This window comes from Nuphar pumila, chromosome 11 (genome assembly GCF_984573655.1).
Source record: "Nuphar pumila chromosome 11, dmNupPumi1.hap1.1, whole genome shotgun sequence".
Classification (NCBI taxonomy): domain Eukaryota; kingdom Viridiplantae; phylum Streptophyta; class Magnoliopsida; order Nymphaeales; family Nymphaeaceae; genus Nuphar; species Nuphar pumila.
The window spans coordinates 13,905,036-13,922,281 of record NC_143259.1 but is presented as its reverse complement, the minus strand read 5'-3'; the positions used below and the strand labels follow the sequence as shown (position 1 = coordinate 13,922,281).

The following is a 17,246-nucleotide window of genomic DNA, read 5'->3' as shown; positions in this document are numbered from 1 at the left end:
GAGACAGTTTCTCACTGACAAACATTCCAGGCAGACCAGTTGGTATAATTATTTTCACATGCTAAAATCAAGCATAGAACTGAACGGAATCTGGCGCAGGCAATGGCTATCCACAGCAAAAAAAAGAAGAAGAATGGCCTGGACAGGACACCATAATCACACACACATGAGAGAGAGAGAGATGTAACAAATAAAGGCGCATTTTATTACTAGGAAACAGACAACTCACCCACACGTTTCAGATACAATCAACATCCATCCATCTTCCATGAACAAATTGCATGACAAATCACGTGATCTCACTCCTGCCTGATGAAAGGTGAAGAGCTGAAATCAGTACTGTAAAATGACTCGTCCCCAGCAACAAAATAATTATCATCCTTCTCCTCATCCCACTTCACCACCTCCCTTATATACTTGAATGCCTCATCAACAGTCACTCTTTCTCGAGCCTTTGCTTGCCAAACAAACAGTTTCCTATTGCTTAGCGACGCATACAAGTCCTTGAACTTCATTGCCACGTAGTAGTAAGCCTGGTGTGCTAAAGACTGATTGTTGTGGTGAAGCCTCACAGGGCTGAAATCCTGGAACCACTCGCACGCACTAAGCGGGACTCTGTTTATTTTCTCTTGAAAGAGATCATACTTATTCAGAATCAGAAGGAACGGAGTGTCTCGGAAACACGGATGCTTGACCACTGTCTCAAACAGTTCCTTGCTCTGCATCATCTTGTTCCGAAGGGTGTTGGTACTTGCATCTGCCCATAACTGGTCGTAGTCACTCAGAGCAACACAGAAGATTATGATGCGGACGTCCTCAAACATTTCCACCCACTTGCAACCTTCATTTATCCCTCTTGTGCTTACTCTGATGAGTTGGTATCTGAAAAGATTGAACAAAATATGCAAGGATTTATACTGAATCCTAGGAAATGCTTGAAGATGACAATTATATTTTTCAAGATAAACTTCTCTCTCTCTCTCTCTCTCTCTATATATATATATATATATATATATATATATATATATGAGAGAGAGTGAGAGCCAAAATGCTACAACCAAGATAAAAAATGTAGAGGACAATGGTGAAGTCACCTTATAGAGGGCTGCGACGGGCACTCAGAGTTTTCGTTGTAAGGTTCAGACATGGGACTTCGGTCATCTAAAGAGAATTCAATGAAGGCCAAGCCGTTTCCTTGAGTAACTCCTTCAGCATACAAGATGTCCCTCTCAGAAGGTTCATACTCATTGCTTGACACCTCAATAGCCTGCAAAATGTTAATAGCACAGTGAATACAACAAAATTCAACTAAAATAACAACTTATGAAATCCTCCATTCAACAAAAGAGAAACACCTAAGAAAAGATGCAAGTTTTCAATGTATAGGACCGTGGTTCCTCAGCCTAAAAGTTGGTAGGTTAATTTTATCTGTGAATATATTGGAGTTGAAGCTCCCAACTTGACTTGAAATTAGGGGTGAGCAACCGGCTGGTCCAGCCCGCTAATGGACCGGGCTGACTGGGCCAGGCCCAGTCAAGCCCAGACTGTCAATTGATGGTCTGGTCGTAGGCCTGGTTCAAGCTGGTCAGTTGGAAAATGCTCGGCCCACGGGCCCGCCCAAAATATATATAATTTGGGCTGGCCCAAGGCCCAGCCTGCTTCGGGTCGGGCCGTGGGCCTATCGGGCTGTTGCCCATTCCTACTTGAAACGGTTTGATTTTTTGAAGAACATAATGAGCTAAAAAACACAAAAATTATGCATATTACATAATCTGTTTGGAGAAGAACAAAACCTTAGGATATTAAAAAGCATGCAACTTGGAAGAAGAATAAATTTTCTTGGAAATAGGTGCTAATGAAGCTTCTGATGAAGTTCACAAAGGATTTATCGTTCATATGCACATAAGAATCCAAGAAAGGCCAGATTAGCGAGAAGATGCACCACCACAGTCTAAACAAGAGAGCTGCGTGGATGGGCTGCACCTCATCATCAAAATAAAACCATCATGCAAGTTATAAAGGATAGCACCCAAAAAGGGAGGCGGATAGAACAAAATCTCCACATTCCCACAAAACGACAAAAAGCCGTCTCTGCCTCCATCGCTGAGCAACAATAATCCAAGACTAACATAGTGAGCCACAAAGTTCCCTAAACATGGTGACAAATTTGATAATACTCTCTTATCAGGTCAGCTCCATTAACTTTAAGATGAACCTATTTGGCCCAATCTCTGTGACTGAGCATAGTCGACAACTTTCAGTCTCTGAGTTCAGCCAAGGCAACTGCAGGACCGACAGGATTGATTGTTGGCAAGCATAATATACATTGAGAATGAACAAGGTTTGGGGCTTGAATACAGTGTACACAGGTATACCCAAAAGAAAATGAATGAAAAACAAAGTACCACAAGTTGAATAAGGTGTTGAAAGGATACCCGGTCCAAGAAATAGTCAGCAACATATGGAAGGAAATGAAGCTCATTTCTTCTCTTGTATGTTGCCTGGATAGCTGGGTCTTTCCATACCTCATCCACTAGCGGAGCATATTCACGTGTTGCAGCTGGGAAAAATGCATCCAAATCTCCCATGGCAATTATCTCCAAGAGCCAGTCAGAAAAATGCTTCAACCTTGGACTGATGGAATAGATGCATTCACGCGGGCCTTCATTATTGCTCTCTCCTGGTATGATGTCAATTTAAACTGAGCCAGTTGCCTACTATTGACATAATAAGGGAAAAAAGTATAATATTATATAGTCATGATCATGCATCCACAACAAATGAAACAGATACAAAAGTATAATATTATACAATCATGATGATGCATCCATGACAAATACATACACACACTACATTTACATATTTACATGAAATCAATGATTTCTGATGGACAGAAAAAAGGTGTCCAGAAGTCACTGGAAACTTCTAATTATAAACCTCCTTACCTATATTAGCAAATAAGATTTTTTTCCAGTACAACACTTGCACCATAAGGGTACTAGTCTAGAAAGGAAACGGCTGCAGATGCATAAGGACATTGAGAAGAACCAAAAGGCCAGAAAGTGATACCCATCCTTCAAAGACAGATGGGATAGATTTTTCACGTTCCATTAGCTTATTAACATGCAGATTCATACATCATAACACAAACCAAATACTTTTGTGACTGCTAGTTTCACGAAAGTGCATAACTGAAACTGGGCATGTAAGATGATAACACTTGGAGTTTTGGACCACAGAGAATTTCCATAAGAGTTCACACAATCTTTAATTTCACTACAGGCTAAAGTTAAATTATTAGTTACCATTTAGTAGGTCCACATTTCACAAAGGCAACACCAAAAAGGCATGGAAAACCATGCGAGGGTACTTCCAGAAGCAGCTTAGCTATGTATTGCATAGAAGTTTTAAAGCTGAAAAAGGCAATGAACATTACAGAACTGATTAACTTAGACAAAAATATAACTAACTAGATCGTTGCAGACAATTACCTTGTGCATTGTTTTGCTCATGAGGATCAAGAGATTTCAACTCGAGTAAGGCCGCTTCCTCAAAGCGTTCTCGCCCTTCAAGCAAAAAGCTCAGATATCTGTACAAGTTGCTTTGAATCATAAACTTAATGTTTTGCAGCTCCTCCACGGTGAACTTATTCCCATACAAAAATTTGGCCTATTCAATGGTACCAAAAGTACACAGAAAAAAAGCTATGAATATTAAGAAACTACCAATATAATCAGAGGAAAGTATGACACACAAAACAAAATAGAATAATAAATGAACATAAAGAAAAAATACAAAACAAACAAGAACATATATACAAAATGTATTTTATGGGAAAAAGATAACACTATATTGACCAACATAGAATAAACACGACAGAGTTTTTAACCAAATACTACAAACGACCTACAATTGTCTCCCAAAAAAAAATCATAAAATTATAACACAAAAAAATTAACAGGAAGACTAACTTTCCTGTGGCCAACGAAGCATATAACAATGAAAAGATGAAAGAGAGAAGATACTGCTAAATTATGTAATCTAATCATGCAATGTAATATATATATTTTATATATATAAGGTAATACATATACATATATTAATATATATGTATATGTATCTACTTATTATATATATATAAAATATATATTTCTAACTGTTTAGCCATAGGGGTAGTTTAGTCTTTTTACAACATATTCTTTTTAGAATATGTTTTTGTAATTTCTCCTCTTATTCTTTTTCTTTTTTCTTTTTGTTATTTTTTGTAAAAGGTGGAAAGCACCTTGGAGGGGCCCACCATCTAGTCGTTGGGCCCCTTCCAACGGTCACATTTGTGACTGTTGGAAGGGGCTCCAACGGCTAGAGGTGGAGCCTCTCCAAGGACTCCACTTCCTCTATTTAAAGGGGCTCTCCCCTTGTGTATTTTTCATGCTTTTGGGATTATAGCCCAAGCACCTTTTCAATCTTATGACTCTTGGGTATGCTTTTGCGTATTTGTGAGTTTGTGTTGTGCTTTTTGTGCACAAGTGTTTCAAGTGTTCTTGTTTTGCGTATGTGTACGCATTTGTTTCCAAGAATATTGTAATATTGTTATTAGTATCTTGTTGAAGATACTTTTACATGGTATCAAAGCTTGGTTGAAGAAGGAGGTTTGTGCTTTTATTTATTTTTCGAGTGCCTCAAAAAACATGCCTTCAAACTATTGGCATTTGAAGTGGATAACCTTCTTCGGGCAATATTTTGAGTCTCTTTTGTTAAGGAAGGCGTGAAAGTTTCTTGAGGTACGTATTATTTTTCAACTTCTATCCTCTCTAATAGGCGAAAAAGACTCCCATTTCTCTCTTGGCTTCAAATTGAATGGCTCAAACTATCATGTTTGGGCCGGGAACATGGAAGCTCAAATAAAAGGAAAGGGTCTTTGGGGATACGTTCTTGGTTCTATACAGGAACCCGAACCAAGGATTACTTTGGTAGACAAAGGCAAAATCAAAATTCTCGAAGGAGAAGAGAGGAACAAAGCTCTTGAGGAATACTCCAAGAAACATGAAGAATGGAAAATGAAAAATTTCAAGATTCTTTCTTGGATGTTTTCATCAGTTGAAACCAAGATAAATGCCAACATTATTAAATTCAAGAAAGCATCGGAAGCTTGGCATTATCTAGAAAAAATGTACACATCAAGAGACTTGTCACACAAGTATTATCTCCAAAAAGGGCTTTGACCCTTCAACAAAATGAGATGTCCATAAGGGAATACTTTGCGGAATTGTCGTCCATATGGGAGGAACTCGCAATGCTTGAGCCTAAGTGGAGTGGAGAAGCTATTGAGCTTAGATACAAACAATTGGAAGATGACTATTTTTTAAAAAAAATTGAATGGCCTTAGACCCGAGTTCGAGCAAATTCGGTCCTCTCTCCTTTCCTCCTTCGTTTCCCCCTCTCTTGAAGATGTCATTACAAAGTTAAGTGGGGAGGAAACTCGTATGAACTTTAGCAAAAACAATTCAAGTGTTCTTGCTACTTCAAGTAATGAAGAAAATGAAGGCGCTAATGTCGTATAAAGACCGGGGAGCAAATTGAAAACTTATAAGCCTCCTCATTTCAAGAATCAAAATTCAATTAGTCAAGGTGTAAAGAAGGACTATAGCAAGCTTACATGTTATTTTTATAAAGAACCGGGGCACATTAAACCTATATGCCCCAAAATGGAAGAAAATACTTGCTATGGCCATGACATCTCAACAAGAGGAACGACCATCATCGTCAAATGGGTCTCTTTCTCTTTATCAAATTGTAGAAGCTTTGCAACCTCTTCTCAAGGGAGGAACTTCCGGAGCTACTATGTCTACCTCTTCACCCTCCGGTAAGATATCTTGGCTTTTAGATTTCGGCGCATCTTTTCATATGACTCCAAGTGTTTGCTCCATTTCCGAATTTTCTAAAAATCCTCTTCCATCTTTTGTCTCAACGACGGATGGAACACCTCTTGAAATTAAATGAATAAGAAATTTTGAAAAACAAACATTTTTTATCCCTAAAATTCGTCTTATACCAAAATTAAATTTAAATTTACTTTCGGTCGCTCAACTCTCGGATCATGGTTGGTAAAATTCACTTCTAATAAATGTTGGATTCAGGATCGCCAGTCTGGGAGATTGACTGGGGAAGGCTCTAGGAGAGGCGAACTCTACTACGTTGACTTGCTTAAAGTTCCCAAGAATCAATTTTGTAATGTTGTTTAAAACAAAGATATTCATGTATGGCATAAAAGACTGGGACATCGCAACATTGTTAAAATCTCTTATTTTCCTTTTATTAAACATCTTTGTAATGGAGCTTTTGTTTGTAATGATTGTATTCTTGGGAAAATGAAAAGTCTACCTTTTTCTCAAAGATCCATGTTTTCAACAAAGCCCTTTGAAATTGTTCATTCCGATGTATGGGGACCCGCTCCTGTGATATCTAAAGGAGGATTCTCATATTATGTTATTTCCGTGGATGATTACACTAGGTTTTGTTGGATATACTTTCTTAAACATAAACATGAAGTTTTTTCAATGTTTAAAACGTTTTATATGATGATTTTAAATCAATTTAATATAAGTTTAAAAATTCTTAGGTATGACTCTGGTGGTAAATACCTTTTAAATGAATTCAAGAGTTACCTTGAAAGTTATGGTATTATCCATCAGAAATCTTGCCCGAAAACCCCATAACAAAATGGGTTAGTCGAACGAAAGCATAAGCATGTTATTGAAACAACTAGGACATTGCTCATTTCGCAAAACATTCCAAAGAAACTATGGGTTGAAGCCGCCCTTACCTCGGTATATCTCATAAACAGACTTCCATCGAAAAATTTCTCCTTTTGAAAAGTTGTATGAAAAAGAACCTGATTACAACAAGTTAAGAGTGTTTGGATGTAAGTGCTTTGTCCTTACAGATAAAAATGATAAGCTTTCCCCAAAGGCCATTCCGTGTGCCTTTTCTTGGTTATTCTGAAACCCATAAGGGTTTTCGATGTTATGACATTAAAAATAACAAACTTTATGTTTCCAGAAATGTGAGTTTTTTGGAAAATCTTAGTGGTTTTGAAAGTCCAGAATTATATAATGAAAATGTTGATTATTCCTTTTTGTTTGAACTATTATCCAAAGATGATGATTCTAGTGATGATGAGTCAAATCAGAAAGACTCAAGTGATATTGATATTGAGGAAATCATTTCTCCGCTTTACTCCTCTCACCAATCTATTGATGAAGGGCCATCTAGAGATCCCATCATCTATACTCATAGAGATAGGAGCACTTTTAGAAGTGCTCTTGAAAGATATGATGATAGTCAGACTATTCCTCAAGGTGAAGAAAATCTTCGTAGAACCGAAAGACACAGAAAAGCTCCATCTAGGGTTCATATCATATGATTCTTTTTCACCTAGATACAGAGCATGTCTTAGTGCCATTCACTCCTACGTAGAACCTAAAAACTTTGCGGAAGCTAGTAAAAGTCCTGAATGGATAGTTGTGATGGAAAGTGAACTCGGAGCTCTAAAAAAAGCTAAGACATGGGAATTTCAAGTTCTACCTAAGGGTAAGAAAACAATAGGGTGTATATGAGTTTTTAAAGTTAAAACTAAGAGCGATGGATCTCTTGAGAGATATAAGGCTCGATTGGTTGCCAAGGGTTATAGTCAAGAGTATGGGATTGACTATGAAGAAACTTTTGCGCCTGTGGCCCGAATGGCCACTGTTCGATGTCTCATCATTGTTGCATCAATTAACAACTGAAACATCTATCAAATGGATGTTAAAAATGTCTTCCTGAATGGTGATTTGAATGAAGAAGTTTATATGGATGCTCCACCTGAAATGGAGACCCCCAAAAGAAAAGTGTTTCGTCTTAGGAAAGCGCTCTATGGCCTAAAACAAGCCCCTAAGGCTTGGTATGATAGGTTTAACTCATTAATGTTGAAAAATAGTTTTTCTTCTTTCTTTATTGACACTGCTTTGTTTGTTAGAAAATCCAATGCAGGGATTGTGGTTTTGTTGTTGTATGTGGATGATATGCTCATCACCGGAAGTGATTCTAATGGGGTTAAGGGTATAAAATCAATTTTAAAAGATAATTTTGAAATGTTTGACTTGGGTTTTCTAACTTATTTTTTGGGAATTGAAATAGCATACTCTCATAGAAGGTATTTTTTATCTCAAACTAAGCTTGCTTCTGGGATCATTGACAGGTCAGGTATTACAGACGAAAAGGTTTGTGAAACTCCTGCCATAATGAGAACTAAAATGAAGATTGATGATGGTGTTCCTCTTTCGGATCCTACTCCTTACAGACAACTTGTAGGATCATTGATGTATATGAGTATTACCAGACCAGATATCTCTCATGTAGTGCATACTGCAAGTCAGTTTCAGCATGCACCAACATCCGTCCATATGAGTGCTATCTTATAAGTCGTAAGATACATTAAGGGTACTCTAAACAAGGGAGTTTCTATCCTCTTCGTCTGATTTAAAGTTAATTGTTTATACTGACTCTGATTAGGGAGGTGACCCAAATAACCGTCACTCCATCACTGGTTTTTGTGTTTTCTTAGGAGATTCGCTAATTTCATGGAGATGCAAGAAACAACAAAAAGTGTCCCTATCATCAACTGAAGTCGAATATTGTGTCATGACAACTACTACCATGAAAATTGTATGGATTCATCAGTTGCTGGAAGATATGGGGATCACAATAGAAGGACCTACCAAGCTATGTTGTGACAACAAAAGTGCAATTTATATTGTTAAGAATCACACTTTTCATGAGCGGACCAAACACATAGAGATGGATTGTCACTATGTTCATGAGGCGTACCTCAAAGGAGTCATTGACCTTCCATATGTCACGTCAGAATATCAGTTGGCGGATTTCTTCACCAAAGCTTTGTGTGCTCCGCGCTTCAACTTCTTTCTTAGCAAACTCTCAGTCATACTGCCCTAAGTTTGAGGGGGAGAGTGTTAAATTATGTAATCTAATCATGCAATGTAATATATATATTATATATATAAGGTAATACATACACATATATTAATATATATGTATATGTATCTACTTATTATATATATAAAATATATATTTCTAACTGTTTAGCCGTAAGGGTAGTTTAGTCTTTTTACAACATATTCTTTTTAGAATATGTTTTTGTAATTTCTCCTCTTATTTTTTTTCTTTTTTCTTTTTGTTATTTTTTGTAAAAGGTGGAAAGCACCTTGGAGGGGCCACCATCTAGTCGTTGGGCCCCTTCCAACGGTCACATCTGTCATCCTATAAAACTTTTCCTTCAACCACAATGGCATTCTACGATCGCACAACACTTCAGTTGCACTTTTCCATTTCATCCACCCAACCTTTATCCTATGATTTACATATGATTTTAAAGATTCAAATAAATGTCCAAATAACAAAAATGGATCCGAGACAAATACCCTTACCCAATTAGGCGCGCTCCTCACAGATGCCACTGAACTTGGGCTGCCTAGGACACTTGCTTTAAGAAAACTGAGAAACATGCTGTCAAGATCAAAGGGCGAGAACGGACTATCACCTGGAAGAGTCACCCTCATCAACATAGAGGCCTCTTCAGCCTCCCAATTCACTACTTATAATTGGATATTTCTCATTGACTTGAGAAGTTCATTATCGCTAATAGATCATCTGCAAATGCTGGATGGGGAATGCCCACAAGGCTATCTAGCATTATTAGCAGATGTCGATCACCTATTGATGATTGTCACTTATTTCTGTTTCAAATTTTCTCTTTATTGGCTAAAAAAACCCTTAATTAACAGTCTTTACTGGAGTTTTCAGGAAAAAGGTACTGACGTAAGAAAAGAGTTCAAAACATATGAAATGTTACCCATTATAGCCTTTACCATGACTGATACTTTCAACAGCTAGCACATTGGCAGAATCTACACTATCATGATCCAAAAGGGTCACCACTATCCAGTTACTCCATCCTGTTCTATTAAATAGATAGGTGCACAAAGTTTAACAGAGTATGGGTTCTTTAACTAGAAAATATTGGACCAGACTGAAGTATGCATTTTTACCAATTATCCTTTGAATCCATGATTTTTACTCATAAAAGAACATGCTCGTCAAGTGTAAGCACATTGAGTAGCCATCTAAGGTTTGCACTGTTGATGAAAGAATGCTTATATGGACGACGCAAAAAATAAAGAAAGTGGTTAACAAACAGAACCTAAATTTCAGCAAGCCCATAAATCATACATATGCACATGTGCAAGCGCACCAAAAGATGTGAATATGCATGCATGAATATGCACACGTGCTTGTATGGATAACTGTACACCAAAAATATACGCTCAGTGCTTAAGCCCAAAGGAAAACCAGTGGAAGAAATTTCCTGTTCGAATTAGTCAAAACTACAAGGAATGAAAAAGTCCAAAATATCAAAAGACAGATATCATACCTGCTTGAAAATGGTACTGGTTCCTGAGCCAGGAAGTCCAAGGAGTAGAAGCTTGTGAATCCTTTTATGTTCTAGATACTCTGGCACAGATCTGATGGAGTAATTGGTAGCATCACTATGTGGTCCATGAGAATTCCCATGAAGTACGGGCAGAGAGAACAGAGAACATATCAACCGTGTGAACGCCTGCCTAGCAAAGATCAGAAGGAAAATTGTTCACAAGTATATTTCCTGTGTTCTACTACAGTAAGAGAAGTTTAGAACATTGATTTAATGTACTTCCATCATCAAGTGATACCTTCTCCCATATTTTCCCTTTAATGTTATTCTGACCTTCTTCCTCATAGCTCCCATCAGAATAGACCCAGAAATGAGTTTCAGGAGGGCATTGTACCTTTGCCAACTGCAACATCACATAAGCCAGTCAAGAAAGCTAGCCAAAGAATGAAAAGTGATCGTTTAACATGTTAAACTACCACAAGATCGACCTAGCCATCTCACAAGACTATGTCAATTGAGTTAAACTGTACAGAATCAACACCAAATTGACCAAATTATCTCACACATTGAATAAAATCATGGTTTCATGGAAAAGTTCCAATGAATACATCCATATGAGCATGAGACAATGTTTCCTTCAAACAGTACCCCGGTAACCATCATTACTGGACTAAAACTATCCAGTCTCCGAGTTACAAGTAGACATAATTCTCAATATCAAAAGGTCATGAATAATTTTTTCAGAGTAAAAATTAAATCGATCACCAAGGAAAACCTCAAGAACAGTCACATGTATTACAAAATAAAAAAAAATCTTATATAACCTACAGTAAGAAATCTGGCCAAGGGAAAGAATTGATCAGATATTGCCTGTATTTTCAGGAATTCGGAATTTATTACAAGTGATGGGGATTAAAGACACGTACTCCCATGCCAAATGCTTCAAAACTAGAAAGGGGCAACGGGAGCATCAATGAGGCTTTTAAGTTAATGCCACTGTGAAAACCATCAAACTCCTACAGTTGTATCATAAGCATTTGGATAGATGCAGATTACCTTTAGCACCCGTAATTCAATCTTTGTTATTTCCCGACCATTGATGAAAACCTTTGTGTTGCCATTGCTTGCATCGGGACTTAGCTTCCCTCCTAAATTCAAGTTTGAACTAATAACCCTGTCTGGTTTCTCTCTTTCCTTTCATAAAAAAGAAGGTAACAGAAATGAGTTTTTATAATAATTCGCTTCCAATCCAACACCCATCTCAGTCCCTATGGCATGAATATTTGCAATACAAAATCATCACATATGCACACACACACACACACACACACACACACACACACACACACACACACACACACACACGGTTGGAATGTGGAGACCGCACCTTTCCCCATAGTCCTGATTCCTTGTCATACCAGTATCGTCCAGGCTTCAACTTCTGTGGAGGACATGGACATCCTAGCAATTCAGCCATTTCTTCTTGTCTCAGTGACCGTCCGTTCACAATTAGTTGCTCTGGCCGAAGCTGATTTGCAGAGCATTCCCTCTCTGCCTTCATAATTTGCCTCACTTCCAATGGACTAAGCAGACGAGATAGCATTCTTGAGCATTTTCCTAGAGTCAATCGCTTGGACTCATTGATGGATTCACTTATGCACGTAACACACTTGCGGCCTTCGGGCATTGAACCCATTGCCCTAAGCACACAGTTACTGCAGTATCTAGCATCACAAACAAGGCAAGACTCCCTATCCGATAGCCTGCTACCTCTACCACACCTACTACAGATCCCCCGTTTCCTTTCCTTCTCTGAAGATATTCCTCTACGTGCATTTGGAAATTGCAGTTTCTCAGCTGATCGGGCAGAACCTGCTTCTTTCCTTCCAGACCCATCAACAGTATTGAAAGTTACAACAGCAGTCCTCTTCCCTTCATTCATAGTTGGCCTGTGCGGACTTCTGGGAGGGCTATGAACCGAACGTGGAGAAGCTGAAAGTGAACATGCTGAAGACTCGGGTCTATGCAAAGCTGATGCAGCTGATTCCGAGCTATGTGACAGCCTAGGGCTTGAATATGCAGCTGAGTGGGGCAAAACCAACTGATTGGTGCCAGAGGAATCTCTTGACTTATCAGGATCATCCTCATCGAGGTCAGGATCATGGCTTCTAGCTGGTTCTGGAGTATTAAGTCGAGAGTTTGCAAGAACTGTTTTCCGTAAGGAGATGGGTTCTACCACAGGAGGACTGGAATAGGTCACTGAACTCCCTGCAATGGGTAAAGAATTGGCTATGACCGCTGTCGGTATGGCAGAATCTACAGGTTCAACTCTAGGAACTTCATAAGGTATGGGTGGTCCACTGTACTCAACGGCAATTGAGTAATCAAGATTGCCCGACTCTGGGAGAGAAGCCCCTGGAGGAAGCATTCTTCTCAGTAAGTCCTGCCAACCCTTTTCGTCGACTGCTTCTGCCATTTTTTGCCAGCAAACACTCACTTCAATCTTACAATCAAATCCGGCTTTCCAAATCCAACTCAGTGGGGAGCTGATCCTTCACAACATGATGCTTTAGGTGACCTGAAAAACCAACCAACCAACCAAAAGGTACCCAAATTCTTCAAACCTCCATAGGCTATAACAGAAAATCACCGACGAAAAAGCCACATGAGCTTAATCCTCAATTCCAAAAGCATAATGAAAATCAAGAAACAAGTGACAAACTGACTTATCTCAATCATTTTGAGAGTAGAACCTAAATAAAATCCACACAACCTAAAAACCTCACAAGAAACTCGTTACATAACAACCAACGGCTTTCTATTTTACAAAATCAACAGGATAACCTAATGAAAATACACATTAGTGTCTCGCCACTAAGCACCAGCCAAGTTCAACATCACTCAGTTAAGATTTGGAAAGGATTCATCCCACAAACTTTGACCAGCAAACAATCCAAAACGTGCCCCTTTTTTCACTTTTCCTTTTAGTGGGCACACATACAACTGAACCCAAGATCCTTGGCTAAGAAGAAGAAGAATTCCTCCATACCAAGTATTCTATGAAGTCCATATTCAGGTGAAGAAGGTCAATAGTCTCAACCAGCAAAAAACTGGCCACTGACCAAAAATTCTCTAGATTTACAAAACAGATTTAGTAAAAGGAAGAACTTCATCATTGAAAGGTAGGACCGAAGGAGCGTGAAATGGAGATTACAACAATCCCTCAAACCCGTATTTAGCTATTCAAAATGACATCTTCCCAAATATGGAACTACCGTTACAATAAAGAAAAAAAGAGAAACCCAACTTTTCTAAGACCATTTCGGGCTAAAACCACATCCAATTTCAAAGGAACCGAGTGAAAACGGTCGCCAAAATCCGATAATCTAGAAAATCGCATCACACCACGCTATAACAGATGGAAGAACTCCACGAATCTCACAACTTACACTAAAGAAGAGCCAAAAAATCACAACAAAAAAATATGAGCTCGAAATTCAGCAATTTCCAGAAAATTTGGCAGCCATTCACAAAAAAAAAACACTTAAAAAAAATGGCAGAAACACAACGAAAAGAAAGAGAAAACGCAACAAATCTGTAATCAATAGAAGAGATGAGCGGAGCTCAAGACTTGATCCACAAAGACCACCTTTAACGCCGCTTTTAGTGTTGAGAAGATTAAGAAAAATGCAGATTTGGGTGACAGAAAAGCAAGGTATCATTCATTCATTTCCTCTGAGAGCAGAAGAAGAGAGTGTTTAGGGAGGGAACGAGGGGGAGAGGTGAAAGTAAACACCTGAGGAGAGCGAGCAAACCTTGTTTGAATTTGCTTCTCCTCATTTTTTAAAACGTGCCCTGAGAGAGAGAGAGAGAGAGAGCAATTTTCTCAGCAACAACCCCCAAGAGACGGAGGAAAGGTGGGCTGTGAAAAAAGTCGAGTGGTTTTAAAAAGGAGAAAAGTAAACAACTTACAACTTATGACCCAGAGAGTGAGAGAAGTGATATTTCAACTGTGTCAGGAGAGAGAGAGAGAGAGAGAGAGAGAGAGAGAGGGGGTTTGAGTGCCAACTCTAACAGAGAGAGAAGAGATTCTTTCAACTATTTGTCAGAAGAGAGAGAGTTTTTATTGGTATGGTTAGACTAATCCAGAGGGAGGAACCCCTCCCTATGAATCAGTTACCATCACATTGTTCAATCTTCACAGTGAGAGAGAGACCGTTTTCACATTAACAAATAGCAAGGGCTCTAGTGATACGAGGTTGAAGAGAGAGATTGAGGGTTTTTCACATTAACAAGACCGTTGATGCTGAGAAAGAGAGGGGGCGAAAAAGTAAACTTACTCGTCAACTGTAGAGAGATACGCACGAGTAACGCCATCCACGTTCGGACACGCACGGCCTCTTCCCTTATTCCAAAAAAAACCCGCACCTTCTTTAAAATCACATGACACCCCAACTCCACGACGACACCATCGTTTCCTTTCCCCCACTTTCTCTATCTCGACTCAGTGTGGGCTCACCTCCACTTGACCCCCACCTAGTACCTTCCCTACTTCCCTCGTAGGATGGCCGGTGCACACACAAAAAAAAAATGGAGCCCTGCCCTGCCTCGCCTCGCTAGGTTTGGACAGGGGATGAAGGACATGAAATGAGAATGGAGGCGGGGATAAAGATTAAAATTAAAACTCGTGTGGATAGACTTACGCTTTTTCCCACCCCGTCTCGTCCTTGATTTTTGTTAGTAAAATAACTAAAATACCTTTAAGGATGTGATCGAAGAAAAAAAAGCCCGGCTCTACCTTACACGGTTTGAACCGAAGATGGAAGACATGGAACTAAAATGAAGGTTAAAATCAAAACTCGTGCGAGGATGAAGGCAAAGATGGTGTGCAAAATTTTGATAAGGTGCAAGAGTGGAGACCTTGTCCTCCGCATCTGCCCCCGTCTACTCTCATCCTTATTTCCTCACCACCACCACCACCACCACCACCCTCTCTCTCTCTCTCTCTTTGACGAAAATGCTCCTATCAATCTCAATACTCTCTCTCTCTCTCTCATTTTGCCTCCCTCAATTCAAGACCTCGTGTCTGGTTGGCAAAACATCGGCAGTAAAAAACTCACGATAATTTTGATTTTTTTGAGCAAAATCTCAACAATAAAAAATAAATTAACAATATAAAAAGTAATTTTTATAAGAAAATATAAATAAAAATATTTAAAAATAAAAACCACACAATTTTTTCATGATAAATAACCGATGAAAACATAAATATCACAGTTAAATCATGATGTTTTTATGTTTTTTAAGGAAAAACTTTTCATAAATCTCCCGTGATTTGTCACTATGGCCTAGCCATCGAGAGTTTGATAATACTCAGGTGCATGTCCCTTGCTATAAGGTGAAAGTTATTGAAAAACTCTCGCTGGTGGGCATAAAATGATTTCAAGTAGAGTTTGAGAATTTTTTTTTGTGTGTGATGACCAGAAACCCTCACCGGTCCCTTACTCTCAACCCGTAACAAGATGTCCAAATCAAAGGGTCATTTTTTACTTGTTGTCTAAAAAAAAATTAATTGATTTGCTTGAAAAGTCAATGCTATTGTGACTTTTCACAAGACCCATTTCCAAGTGTATGGTTGGGGAGTTTGGCTCTTCAATGAAAAGGTGACCAAGACATTGGGGAAGCTTTTACCATGTTCAAAACTTTAAAACCGGTGGGGCCCCATTTGAAACAAAAGGGTCCTGATTGCAGTAAATGTACTTATTCCTCTTAGTAGGTCAATTCAATATATATAACATACTAGGTCCCATTTTTCTTTTTCTCCATAGTTTTGGAGTGTTTTATGATAGATCTAAACCGTTAGATGTGTTTAGCATGCTCGATTTAGTGGGAATAGTCTCTTGGATCATAATTTTTGACGAAAAAAACATGTTTTTATGAGTCATACCTTCGTAGCCATTGATTTTGAATCACCAAAAAAAAAATGTATACATATCAGATTCTAGTGATCCAAAAGCCATTTCCCACTAAACAAAACCTATAGATTACATGTATGGTGTTAGATGTGAGAGAAAATACCAAAACAAAAAAAAATTGAGGGAGCAAAACCAGAAGGTGGGCAAGAGTACATTCTCTCTCTCTCTCTCTCTCTCTCTATATATATATATATATATATATATATATATATATATATATTTATTTCCAAATCCAACCATGTGGATGTGCTTAGCATAATGAATTTGCTAGGAATCAACCATTGGATATGTATTTTTGATAAAAAAAATGTGATTTTTAAATGTTTGAATATTTATGAAGATTACGAGCCATTGATTTTAAAACCTTTAAAAAATCTTGTTTATGCATCAAAAAACAGATGATTCAAGAGCAGGTTCTTATAAAACCAAGCTTGTAGATCACATTAGTATGGTTAGATTCATGAGAAAAGAACAAAAAAAAACTATAAAAATCGTGGTTCACACATTAGTTATCATATTTTTCACTTTTCATATATTAGTGAGTAATGTACTCCTGCCCAAGGGTACTACCCAAGGGTAACCAACATCCAATTATGATATGTTCTCTTATAGGTTTTGGTACCACCAAAAAATTTTGAGAACTTGATGGCTTTTTTGAAGTTGGCCCTAGTAGGCACATTATTAATTGTACCATTGTCCATGAACCCTTTGTGTTTGTGTTGTATTTTGCCAAAATTTTGGGAATTTGTTGGCTTTTCAAGGTTGGTACTATCAAGACAAGT

The 17,246-nt window shown here is 38.2% G+C and overlaps 1 protein-coding gene across 3 annotated transcripts; it reads right to left on the bottom strand.

The window, feature by feature from the left end:
• Positions 1-185: 185 nt before the first annotated feature.
• LOC149822044 (extra-large guanine nucleotide-binding protein 3-like) lies at positions 186-14,408 on the bottom strand. Of its 3 annotated transcripts, none has more exons than XM_089980683.1 (9): positions 14,286-14,408; positions 11,877-13,067; positions 11,546-11,683; positions 10,788-10,892; positions 10,490-10,675; positions 3,492-3,669; positions 2,436-2,680; positions 1,095-1,267; positions 186-882 (listed from the first exon to the last, which is right to left on the bottom strand). In XM_089980683.1, the coding sequence occupies exons 2-9, from the start codon at positions 12,963-12,965 to the stop codon at positions 300-302; spliced, it is 2,697 nt and encodes an 898-aa protein (XP_089836809.1). In that variant the 5' UTR covers positions 12,966-13,067; positions 14,286-14,408; the 3' UTR covers positions 186-299. The 3 variants fall into 3 exon arrangements, with proteins under 3 accessions (XP_089836809.1, XP_089836811.1, XP_089836810.1); XM_089980685.1 differs by having other exon boundaries at positions 14,305-14,341; XM_089980684.1 differs by lacking the exon at positions 14,286-14,408 and having other exon boundaries at positions 11,877-13,954.
• Positions 14,409-17,246: the final 2,838 nt, after the last annotated feature.

Bases quoted from the DNA above. Each gene is read 5' to 3' on its own strand.
- LOC149822044 (XM_089980683.1), bottom strand. From the start codon at position 12,965: ATGGCAGAAGCAGTCGACGAAAAGGGTTGGCAGGACTTACTGAGAAGA. The intron at 10,893-11,545 runs GTAATCTGCATC...GTGATGTTGCAG, and splicing joins TTGAATTACGGGTGCTAAAG to TTGGCAAAGGTACAATGCCC. The intron at 3,670-10,489 runs GTATGATATCTG...ACCATTGAATAG, and splicing joins CCAGTACCATTTTCAAGCAG to GCCAAATTTTTGTATGGGAA.